This window comes from Cherax quadricarinatus, chromosome 9 (assembly GCF_038502225.1).
Source record: "Cherax quadricarinatus isolate ZL_2023a chromosome 9, ASM3850222v1, whole genome shotgun sequence".
NCBI lineage: Eukaryota > Metazoa > Arthropoda > Malacostraca > Decapoda > Parastacidae > Cherax > Cherax quadricarinatus.
The window spans coordinates 35794269-35806963 of record NC_091300.1 but is presented as its reverse complement, the minus strand read 5'-3'; the positions used below and the strand labels follow the sequence as shown (position 1 = coordinate 35806963).

Here is a 12695-nt window from a genome sequence, read left to right as displayed (position 1 = left end):
GCCACTGAACTAGAATGCTCTCAGTTATTCTTCGATGAACCCCTGATGGAAATTATTGTCAGTGAAAGCAACACATACTATGAGTACACCATGGCAAACACAATTCTTTCACCAAGGTCACGGCTACACCAGTGGAAGGACACAACTGTGGCAGAGATGTACCCGTTCTCTCCCACAATAATGCTTATGCCACATGTGTATAAGCACACACTCACCACATACTGTTCAATGGAACGCCTGATTTCAACTCCAGGTTTTAGTGATATTGTACCATTGAATCGATTTTTGCTACTGTTACGTATGCTACATTTCTCAGACAAAACAAGATCTGACAGAAACGACAGGTTATACAAGATCAGGAATGTGTTTATATACCTGAAACAAAAGTGCTGTATGTATTTTTATCCTTCACGAAGCTTGTTATTGATGAGCCTTTGATTTTCTTCCAAGGCAGACTGTTGTTCAAACATTATATACCAAGCAAGAGGAAACACTTTGGTATAAAGTTATTTGTACTGTGTGATTGCAAAAGTGGTCTGGTTTTGGATATAATTGTGTACACTGGCAGTAATACATTGAGAGATACCAGGAAGTTATTGGGTATCTCTGATGATGTGGTTAAAATAATGATGAAACCATATCTTGGTAAGGGGCATATATTATATACTGATAACTGGTACACAAGCCATTTACTCAATGATTTCTTGCGAGTGAACATGACAGACGTGTGTGGCAGAGTTCATGGAAATTGTAAGCATATGCCTAGGTTCGACGCAGGCACTCGTAGAGTTGAGGTGCAGGTGTTTGCTGCCAGTGACATCATGGCATTTCGGTGGTATGACAAATGTGATGTCATATTGTTGACATCAGTTCATTGAAATGGAATGGCAGACAGTGGCAGGCAGAACAGAGAGACCAATGAACCCATTCTAAAACCTGCAGCTGTGATAGACTACAACCTCAATATGTGCTTAGTGGACAAATGTGACATGCAGATTGGGTTTGCTGATTGTGCTTGCAAGAGTTGTAAGTGGTACATAAAACTTTTTTTCCATCTTCTTGACACTTCCATGCTGAATGCTTATAACATGTACAAGTTGAAGACCAACAACAAACCAAAATATGGTGAATTTTTTTTGTCAGTCATCAGACAAATAATATTCAAGTACCAAGGAACAACACCTGCAATAGACCAGTGCCCACGAAATTACCAACACATGCCCTCTTGTCTAAGGCCTGGTGATCACTACCCCATACAGTTTCCTACTACTTTCAAGTGCTCAGAAGAGGTGTTTTGTCTGTGCACATACCACAAAATGCCCACAAAAATGCAGACACTCATTTTATGTGTGAGGAGTGTAAAACTCCACTGTGCATAACACAGAGTTTCAAAGACTTCCACAAGCTGCAGCAGTTCTAGGAAAGTGTTCAGTGACTGTACATTTGTATATATATTATAGAACAATAGTAATAAATAATTTTCTGTATTGTTGGTTTGTGTAAACAAGTTTTGTAAACAATATAATAATGATAATGTTTTTTGGTAAGAAAAAATAATTTTTTTTTAATATTTTTTAACATAGAATGATAGTTTCAAAAATGGGCTTGCAACAGTCAAAGTGTTAATGCTACACTGTTAATGCTACACTCTTAGTTTTTATTTATCAATGATGTCCTGATTTAATTCCATGGAAATCTTCCTCTTTTTCTTCTCAGCATTGTCCTTTGCACTTGCTTTCTTAGGACCCATGGTTAGAAACAAGAAATTCTGCAAAATAACTGCGCTAAATGTACGGATATTACGAGAAGTATCTCCATTGCCAGTTGAAGCACACGCAGATTGTTTTCATACACGTAATGCCATCTTGTGGTGGTGTTCTCAAACTCACTTATACGTAGTATTATTATAGTATTATTTATTAGTAGTAGTACACATGTACACATGTGATTGGTGGAATGATGAAGTAAAGGGTGTGATAAAAGAGAAAAAGGTAGCTTATGAGAGGTTTTTACAAAGCAAAAGTGTTATAAGAAGAGCAGAGTACGTATATGGAGAGTAAAAGAAAGGTGAAGAGAGTGGTGAGAGAGTGCAAAAGGAGAGCAGATGATAGTGGGAGAGGCACTGTCAAGAAATTTTAATGAAAATAAGAAAAAATTTTGGAGTGAGTTAAACAAGTTAAGAAAGCCTAGGGAAAGTATGGATTTGTCAGTTAAAAACAGAGTAGGGGAGTTAGTAGATGGGGAGAGGGAGGTATTAGGTAGATGGCGAGAATATTTTGAGGAACTTTTAAATGTTGAGGAAGAAAGGGAGGTGGTAATTTCATGCACTGGCCAGGGAGGTATACCATCTTTTAGGAGTGAAGAAGAGCAGAACGTAAGTGTGGGGGAGGTACGTGAGGCATTACGTAGAATGAAAGGGGGTAAAGCAGCTGGAACTGATGGGATCATGACAGAAATGTTAAAAGCATGGGGGGATATAGTGTTGGAGTGGTTGGTACTTTTGTTTAATAAATGTATGAAAGAGGGAAAGGTACCTAGGGATTGGCGGAGAGCATGTATAGTCCCATTATATAAAGGGAAAGGGGACAAAAGAGATTATAAAAATTATAGAGGAATAAGTTTACTGAGTATACCAGGAAAAGTGTACGGTAGGGCTATAATTGAAAGAATTAGAGGTAAGACAGAATGTAGGATTGCGGATGAGCAAGGAGGGTTCAGAGTGGGTAGGGGATGTGTAGATCAAGTGTTTACATTGAAGCATATATGTAAACAGTATTTAGATAAAGGTAGGGAAGTTTTTATTGCATTTATGGATTTAGAAAAGGCATATGATAAAGTGGATACAGGAGCAATGTGGCAGATGTTGCAAGTATATGGAATAGGTGGTAAGTTACTAAATGCTGTAAAGAGTTTTTATGAGGATAGTGAGGCTCAGGTTAGGGTGTGTAGAAGAGAGGGAGAATACTTCCCGGTAAAAGTATGTCTTAGACAGGGATGTGTAATGTCTCCATGGTTGTTCAATATATTTATAGATGGGGTTGTAAAAGAAGTAAATGCTAGGGTGTTCGGGAGAGGGGTGGGATTAAATTATGGGGAATCAAATTCAAAATGGGAATTGACACAGTTACTTTTTGCTGATGATACTGTGCTTATGGGAGATTCTAAAGAAAAATTGCAAAGGTTAGTGGATCAGTTTGGGAATGTGTGTAAAGGTAGAAAGTTGAAAGTGAACATAGAAAAGAGTAAGGTGATGAGGGTATCAAATGATTTAGATAAAGAAAAATTGGATATCAAATTGGAGAGGAGGAGTATGGAAGAAGTAAATGTTTTCAGATACTTGGGAGTTGACGTGTCGGCGGATGGATTTATGAAGGATGAGGTTAATCATAGAATTGATGAGGGAAAAAGGGTGAGTGGTGCATTGAGGTATATGTGGAGTCAAAAAACATTATCTATGGAGGCAAAGAAGGGAATGTATGAAAGTATAGTAGTACCAACACTCTTATATGGATGTGAAGCTTGGGTTTTAAATGCAGCAGCGAGGAGACGGTTGGAGGCAGTGGAGATGTCCTGTCTAAGGGCAATGTGCAGTGTAAATATTATGCAGAAAATTTGGAGTGTGGAAATTAGGAAAAGGTGTGGAGCTAATAAAAGCATTAATAAGAGGGCAGAAGAGGGGTTGTTGAGGTGGTTTGGTCATTTAGAGAGAATGGATCAAAGTAGAATGACATGGAAAGCATATAAATCTATAGGGGAAGGAATCCTTGAAAGGGTTGGAGAGGGGGTAAAGGAGGTTTTGTGGGCGAGGGGCTTGGACTTCCAGCAAGCGTGCGTGAGCGTGTTAGATAGGAGTGGATGGAGACGAATGGTACTTGGGACCTGACGATCTGTTGGAGTGTGAGCAGGGTAATATTTAGTGAAGGGATTCAGGGAAACCGGTTATTTTCATATAGTCGGACTTGAGTCCTGGAAATGGGAAGTACAATGCCCACACTTTAAAGGAGGGGTTTGGGATATTGGCAGTTTGGAGGGATATGTTGTGTATCTTTATACGTACATGTATATGCTTCTAAACTGTCGTATTCTGAGCAGCTCTGCAAAAACAGTGATAATGTGTGAGTGTGGTGAAAGTGTTGAATGATGATGAAAGCATTTTCTTTTTGGGGATTTTCTTTCTTTTTTGAGTCACCCTGCCTCGGTGGGAGATGGCCGACTTGTTGGAAAAAAAAAATGTATTATAATAATTTATATTATATTACATATATTATTATATAATTATTATATTAAACTTATTATTATTATTACAGTGGTACCTCGGGATACAAATAGCTCAAAACTCGAACAATTATGTAAGTGTATTTATGTAAATGCTTTTGTAAGTGTATTTTTGGGGGTCTGAAATGGATTAATTTAATTTACAATACTCCTTAAGGGAACAAATTCGTTCGGTATCTGCACTCAGTCTTCTGGAACGAAATAAATTCGTATCCCGAGGTACCACTGTATTATTATTATTATTATTATAATAATACTCTTGCTAACCATTTGGAATTTTTATTCACACAAAAAATAGAAGATTTACTGTTATGCAGACTACTGCATTATTGCAATAATTGTATAAATAATGTCAACCCATTCATGACTGCATATTTGGAATGGCCACTTGTACAGATATTGTTTACTCTTGAACATTGGCAAAAATTGAATATTTCTGCTACTTTGAGCTCAATTTCAAAGGTACTTTTCTTCAAAAATCAATCAAAATCATATCTATTGCTGTAACATATCTTCCGTTCTATGAAATGAAAAAAAAAAAAAATAATGCTGCTGCTAATGCTAATGCTAATGATGCTGCTAATGCTAATGCTGCTGCTGGTAATGGTAATGATGCTAATGCTCCTCCTCCTCCTCTCCCTCTCTTTCATGTGCGGGTTATTTGTGTATAAGAACAAGAACCCCTCACCAGCGTCAAGGAACCTCCCTTGAGGCCCACTCGCATCTGGAAATTTTGCACGCGTCTGGAAGCAAAAAACTGACCGAGCGATTGCTTGTATCTGGAAAAACTCGCATGAGGTTCCACTGTATTCAATATTTTACTTTATTATTATTATGAAGTAGTACAATTTATGACACAAACATACACTTTTAAGTTTGCAATTAAGTTTATTATTAATATGAGGTAGTACAATTAGTACATATTACCAAATACAGTGGACCCCCGGTTTGCAATATTATTTCATTCTAAAAGTATGTTCAGGTGCCAGTACTGAACGAATTTGTTCCCATAAGGTATATTGTGAATTAGATTAGTCAATTTCAGACCCCTAAACATACACGTACAAATGCACTTACATAAATACACTTACATAATTGGTCGCATTGGGAGCTGATCGTAAAGCGGGGGTCCACTGTAAAGCATTTTTCTTTCATATACTATTTATGTTTGTTTTATGCATGCAATGTATTATTTTTGTTGTATTACAATTCCTAGTTAAGTCTGCCTGAAAAGCTTTGTATAACTAGACTTTTCCATGTAAGATATAAATAAGGTAGATTAATCTATGTAACAGTAATGTATCTTCTTGGAAAAAATAATAATGGTTTATTATTATTATTATTGTTATTTTTAAAGACATGATGAATTGGACATAATTCTGCAAAAAAACTTAATGAATTCCCTATTGCATCATTCAGCCCAATTAGTGGCGGAGGCTTGATCCTCTGTTTGCTAATCATGACCATTCCTAAAAGCCACATACCCAACTGAATACTCCTCTTCACTCTAGAATCACCTTAGTAAACTGTTAATACGGTATACTCACTTCAAGTGATAATTTTTTGAACATTGGAGCGGCAACTTGAGCAATGTGTCTGCCAGTGACTGTAGAGCCAGTGAATGAGATCAAAGGAACATCAGGATGTGTTACAAGAGCCTCCCCTGCAGTTGGTCCTAGACCAAACACCATGTTCACTACACCAGCTGGGAAATCTGCTCACAACACAAAAGATACATTACAATCACAGCCTAAGACAGTGTTAGAGAAGTTTTTTAACATGGCATACTACACGTACAGCATGTACACTACTGTAATACAGGAAAGATAAAAATACTTCCCATTTCCAGCCATCATCTCAGTCACCACCACAGCCATCATCTAGGTCACCACCTCAGTCACCACCACAGCCATCATCTAGGTCACCTCAGTCACCACCACCACAGCCATCATCTAGATCACCACCTCGGTCACCACCACAGCCATCATCTAGGTCACCACCTCAGCCACTACTACAACCATCATCTCAGCAACCACCACAGCCATCAACTAGGTCACCATATCAAGTCACCACCACAGCCATCATCTCAGGCACCACCACAGTCACCATTTCAGACACCACAACAGTCACCATTTCAGGCACCACCACAGTCATAATCTCAGTCACCAAAACCACATCTACCATAATCACCACTTTAGGTACTTCCTATGGCACCAACACAATCACCACTTTAGGTACTTCCTCAGGCCCCATCACAATCACCACTTCAGTTCACATCTCTGGCCCTGCCACTGCATCATCTCTACAACTACCATCACAAGCTCCACCACTACAACTACCATCCCTGCATTACCACTACAGCTACCATCCCTGCATTACCACTACAGCTACCATCAGACCCTACCACTGCAGCTACCATCACAGACCCCCCCCACTGCAGCTACCATCACAGACCCCACCACTGCAGCTACCATCACAGGCCTTTATACTTATTAAATTTGTATGGACATGGAAAACCTGCAAGGATCACACATCACCTTAGGAAATTATTGGCAATCAGATTTGATCCAAGGAAGGGGATAGCTCTGATTCCTTGGATCAGTAGCCTTTAACCAGCATCAAGGGACCCCCAAATTGAAGGGCTAAGCCCATGAAACTTGACCTACCAACTTCTTGGAGAATTTTACAGAACATGTAGGCAGTGACAGAGGTCATTTCTGATGGCTTGGCAACAACTGTGTTGCCACACATCAGGGCTGGGGCCAGCTTAAATGTAAGGAGATAGAGTGGTAAGTTCCATGGACTGATTAGGCCAGCCACGCCCATAGGCTCTCTCAGAGTGTAGTTGACAACACCTGCCTCAGGCTGAACATTTGACCTGCATATAAAAACAGTTTATCATACATGTTTTTCTCCATTATAGTATATACATTTAGTCTGAAACTTCATCCATTTGCATTAACATACTAGACTTTTCTACAATTACTAAAAGCATCTTCAAAAAAAGTTATCTTTACTCTTACCTAAATGTATAAATTGTTAGTCTCATAAAAAATGCAATGTTTGTGGTACCTGTTAATACCTAAAGACAGATTTAAGTTCTTCTCCAGTCTGCTCTCTGTGGTAACAGCCGGAGGTTGCAGACTGGTGACTCTTTAAGGCTTGGCTAGTAGTAGTATTAGCAGTAGTGATGAGATAGTAGCAGTAGCACAAGAATAATCAGGGACAGAGCTAGTCGCAACAGTTACAAGTGAATGGGAAACAAGGCAGAGAATGGCAGAAGACAGAACTCGAAGGAGGAGAAAGTAGTAGTAACAGTAGTAGTGAAGTAGTAACAGAAGTAGTAGTGTAGTAATAATAATAGTGGTGTAGTAGTAATGGTGTAGTACTAACAGTAGTAGTAATGTTGTAGTAATAGTAGTGGTAGTGATGTAGTAGTAATAGGGGTGTAGTAGTGATAGTAGTAGTAGAAATAGTAGTGGGGTAGTAGTAGTACTGAAAGTGGAAGAAGTATTAGTATTGAAAGTGGAAGTAGTAGTGGTGGTGCAGGAGTGGTAGTAGCAGTAATGGTGCAGGAGTGGTGGTGGTAGTGGTGCAGGAGTGGTAGTAGAAGTAGTGGTGGTAGTGGTGCAGGAGTGGTAATAGTAGTAATGGTGCAAATGTGGTAGTGGTGGTGGTGCAGGAGTGGCAGTAGTAATGGTGGAAGAGTGGCAGTAGTACTAGTGGTGCAGGAGTGGTAGTAGTGGTGCAGGAGTGGTGGTAGTAGTAGTAGTGGTGCATGAGGGGTAGTAACAGTAATGGTGCAGGAGTGGCAGTAGTAGTAGTGGTGCAGGAGTGGTAGTAGTAGTGGTGCAGGAGTGGTAGTAGTAGTGGTGCAGGAGTGGTAGTAGCAGTAATGGTGCAGGAGTGGTAGTAGTAGTGGTGCAGTAGTGGTAGTAGCAGTAATAGTGCAAGAGTGGCAGTCCTAGTAGTGGTGGTGGTTGTAGTAGTAGTGGTGCAGTAGTAGTAATGGTGCAAATGTGGTAGTGGTGGTGGTGCAAGAGTGGCAGTAGTAGTAGTGGTGCAGGAGTGGTAGTAGCAGTAATGGTGCAGGAGTGGTAGTAGTAGTAGTAGTGGTGCAAGAGTGGTAGTAGCAGTAATGGTGCAAGAGTAGCAGTGCAGGAGTGGCAGTAGTAGTGCAGGATTGGTAGTAGCAGTAATGGTGCAGGAGTGGTAATAGTAGTGGTGCAGTAGTGGTAGTAGCAGTAATGGTGCAAGAGTAGCAGTACTAGTAGTGGTGGGGGTGCAGGAGTGGTAGTACTAGTGGTGCAGGAGTGGTGGTAGCAATAATGGTGCAGGATTGGCAGTAGTAGTAGTGCAGGAGTGGTAGTAGTAATGGTGCAGGAGTGTTAGTAGTAGTGGTGCAGTAGTGGTAGTAGTAGTAATGGTGCAGTAGTGGTAGTAGCAGTAATGGTACAAGAGTGGCAGTCCAAGTAGTGGTGGGGGTGCAGGAGTGGTAGTAGCAATAATGGCACAGGATTGGCAGTAGTAGTGGTGCAGGAGTGGTAGTAGCAGTAATGGTGCATGAGTGGTAGTAATGGTGCAGGATTAGCAGTAGTAGTAATGGTGCAGGAGTGGCAGTAGTGGTAGTGGTGCAGGAGTGGCAGAAGTAGTAGTAGTAGTGGTGCAGGAGTGGTGGTAGTAGTGTTGCAGGAATGGTGGTAGTGGTGCAGGAGTGGTAACAGCAATAATGGTGCAGGAGTGGTAGTAGTAGTAGTGGTGCAGGAGTGGTAGTAGCAGTAATGGTGCAGGAGTGGTAGTAGTAGTGGTGCAGTAGTGGTAGTAGTAGTGGTGCAGTAGTGGTAGTAGCAGTACTAGTAGTGGTGGGGGTGCAGGAGTGGTAGTATTAGTGGTAGTATCAATAATGGTGCAGGATTGGCAGTAGTAGTGGTGCAGAAGTGGTAGTAGAAGTAATGGTGCAGGAGTGGCAGTAGTAGTTGTACTGGTGCAGGAGTGGTAGTAGCAGTAATGGTGCAGGAGTGGTAGTAGTACTAATAGTGCAAGAGTGGTAGTAGTAGTGGTGCAGGAGTGGCAGTAGCAGTAGTGCAGGAGTGGTAGTAGTAATGGTTGTGGTGCAGGAGTGTTAGTAGCAGTAATGATGCAGGAGTGGTAGTAGTACTAATAGAGTAAGTGGTAGTAGTAGTGGTGCAGGAGTGGCAGTAGCAGTAATGGTGCAGGAGCCATAGTAGTAGTGGTGCAGGAGTGGTAGTAGTAGTGGTGGTGCAGTAGTGGTAGTAGCAGTAATGGTGCAAGAGTGGCAGTACTAGTAGTGGTGGGGTGCAGGAGTGGTAGTAGTAGTGGTGCAGGAGTGGTAGTAGCAATAATGGTGCAGGATTGGCAGTAGTAGTGGTGCAGGAGTGGTAGTAGCCATAATGGTGCAGAAGTGGTAGTAGCAGTAATGGTGCAGGAGTGGCAGTAGTAGTTGTACTGGTGCAGGAGTGGTAGTAGCAGTAATGGTGCAAGAGTGGTAGTAATGGTGCAGGATTAGCAGTAGTGGTAATGGTGCAGGAGTGGCAGTAGTAGTAGTGCATGAGTGGTAGTAGTAATGGTGGTGGTGCAGGAGTGGCAGTAGTAGTAGTGGTGGTGGTGCAGGAGTGATAGTAGTACTAATAGTGCAAGAGTGGTAGTAGTAGTAGTGGTGCAGGAGTTGCAGTAGTAGTGGTGCAAGAGTGGCATTAGTAGCGGTGCAGGAGAGGTAGTAGCAGTAATGGTGCAGGAGTTGTAGTGGTAGCAGTGGTGCAGGAATGGCAGCAGTAGGTTTAGTGGTGCAGGAGCGGTAGTAGTAGTGGTGCAGGAGTGGTAGTAGTAGTGCAGGAGTGGCAGTAGTAGTAGAGGTGCAGGAGTGGAGAGCAAAACATTGCCACAATAAATGTCACATTAGTTGCACTTGTGTCCTTTTACTTTACATATTGTCGGTAATTCTACCAACTTTATTGCAGTAGTAGTAGTAGTGGTGCAGGAGTGGTAGTAGTAGTGGTGCAGGAGTGGCAGTAGTAGTAGTAGTGGTGCAGGAGTGGCAGTAGTAGTAGTAGTGGTGCAGGAGTGGCAGTAGTAGTAGTGGTGCAGGAGTGGCAGTAGTAGTAGTAGTAGTGGTGGTGCAGGTGTGGCACTAGTAGTAGTGGTGGTGGTGCAGGAGTGGCAGTAGTAGTAGTGATGCAGTTGTAATGAAGAAATAGTAGTAGTGCGTAAGAATATTAAAACAGAGGAGAACTGCAGGAAAGCTACTGGCCCAGGGACATTGGACTAAAAACCCTGTGGGATAATATCCCCATAGGACAAGCCACCAAGGCAGGAAACAAGAAAGGCAAGCAAAGTACATGAAAGGGGAAGATGTAAGGTGAGGAGGAGGCAAATGTCAGGTCAAGTCAAGAGCGTTTTGAAATTTAGAGCATTAGACAACGTAATGAGAAAAGCAGCTATCAACAGACACAAGCAAGGCATAACATTCATGTTAGGAATGTTGTGTATAAGGGATGCTTTAATAAGGCGGCACCTGTAATGACAAGAAAAAGGGTAGATAGTTTTGGCTAAGCTTGTGCAAGAAAGGTATAAAATACCGACAATATGAAAGTTAAGACACATGTGCAACATCTGGATATCTTTATTGTAGACGTTTTGCCATCCAGTGGCTTTATCAATACAGATTCTAGGACATAATAGGAAGACAGTAGAACTATATACAAAAGATGAGGTAATCAGTCCCTCGGCCTTGGAGTTAGTGTTCACAGCATCGTGGTGGAGGAGAATCTGGAGCAAAGACAAGAAGACTGGCGGTTATATAGGCGTCAGTGGATAGGGACGGGCAGCAGACGAGGGCAAAGTCACTGGTAGGCGGGATTCCCCAGTGGAAGTAGGTCCTTCCCAAAGAGATGGGTTAGTTGCAGCAGCCGTGAAGAAGGTCTTGTAGATGTCCTCTGAACCAAGATTCCATGATGTTGCAGTGTCAACATCACTGCAACATCATGGAATCTTGGTTCAGAGGACATCTACAAGACCTTCTTCACGGCTGCTGCAACTAACCCATCTCTTTGGGAAGGACCTACTTCCACTGGGGAATCCCGCCTACCAGTGACTTTGCCCTCGTCTGCTGCCCGTCCCTATCCACTGACGCCTATATAACCGCCAGTCTTCTTGTCTTTGCTCCAGATTCTCCTCCACCACGATGCTGTGAACACCAACTCCAAGGCCGAGGGACTGATTACCTCATCTTTTGTATATAGTTCTACTGTCTTCCTATTATGTCCTAGAATCTGTATTGATAAAGCCACTGGATGGCGAAACATCTACAATAAAGATATCCAGATGTTGCACATGTGTCTTAACTTTGGCTAAGCTTGATGAACCATGTTCATCACATAGGGATATGGCTTTGCATGGGTGCATTCGTATTTTCCCTGTCAAGGGGAAACTTTGTCAAGTCTAGTGAGTTTTTCCTGGATCTCCACCAATTCAATTCAAAGTTTATTCTCTATAAAGATTACAATGTTGAATTTACAGAATTTGGTTGTTGTGTGGTTTACATGTAGTTAAATAATGATTACAGAGTGTACCACTAGAATGCCTAGCATGGCTAGGCATTTCGGGCAGACTTAGTTTAATTATTTTAAAATATTACAAATTATGAGGTAAGTTGGTATTATGGCTAAGTGACTAAATACTAGTTTGTGAGTTTAGCAATGTGAATGCTTTTGTTTTGGCACAGTACATAGTTTCAGTATTGGAGTATCATAGGATTCATTATTTTAAGATTGAGATTAATATTTCTGTTTATGGTCAAATGGGTGAGTGAGTGTAAGTGTGAACCACCAGGTGGTATTCGTGTAGTTAGTTGATGGGGTTTATCAGGGAGATAAGATGTTTTCTAATGGTAGGTTTGAAGGTGATGAATGTGTCTGCAGTTCTAGAGTTCTCAGGTAGGGTGTTCCAGATTTTAGGGCCTTTGACATACATTGAATTTTTGTAAAGGTTTAGTCGGACATGGGGAATGTCGTAGAGATGTTTGTGTCTGGTGTTATGCCTGTGGGTTCTGTCACAACTATCAAGAAAGCGTTTTAGGTCAAGGTTGATATTGGAGTTTAAGGTCCTGTAGATGTAGATTGCACAGTAGTGAGTGTGGATGTACTGAACAGGGAGTAAGTTTAGATCTGTGAAGAGTGGGGGGGTGTGTTGCCAGGGATGGGATTTAGTGATTATTCTTACTGCAGCTTTTTGTTGGGTTATTATTGGCTTTAGGTGTGTTGCTGTAGTTGATCCCCAAGCACAAATAGCATAGGTGAGGTATGGATAAATAAGTGAGTGGTATAGTGTGAGAAGGGCATTTTGCGGCACGTAGTATCGTATCTTGGAGAGGATCCCAACTGTTTTGGATACTTTTTTGGTTA

General features: G+C 41.4%; 1 protein-coding gene across 3 annotated transcripts in view; it reads right to left on the bottom strand.

Annotated features, from left to right (window-relative positions):
• Window positions 1-12695, bottom strand: part of LOC128705185 (2-aminomuconic semialdehyde dehydrogenase) — a 170111-nt gene that overhangs the window by 105369 nt on the left and 52047 nt on the right. For all 3 annotated transcript variants that reach the window (XR_011391788.1, XR_011391789.1, XM_070083387.1), the window contains exons 4-5: window positions 6942-7153; window positions 5823-5989 (exon numbers count right to left, since the gene is read on the bottom strand). Coding sequence is in view for 1 of the 3 variants with exons in the window: in XM_070083387.1 (XP_069939488.1) it covers window positions 5823-5989; window positions 6942-7153 (379 nt within the window). In the remaining 2 variants the exon portion in view is untranslated. The remainder of the gene's footprint in view (window positions 1-5822; window positions 5990-6941; window positions 7154-12695) is intronic.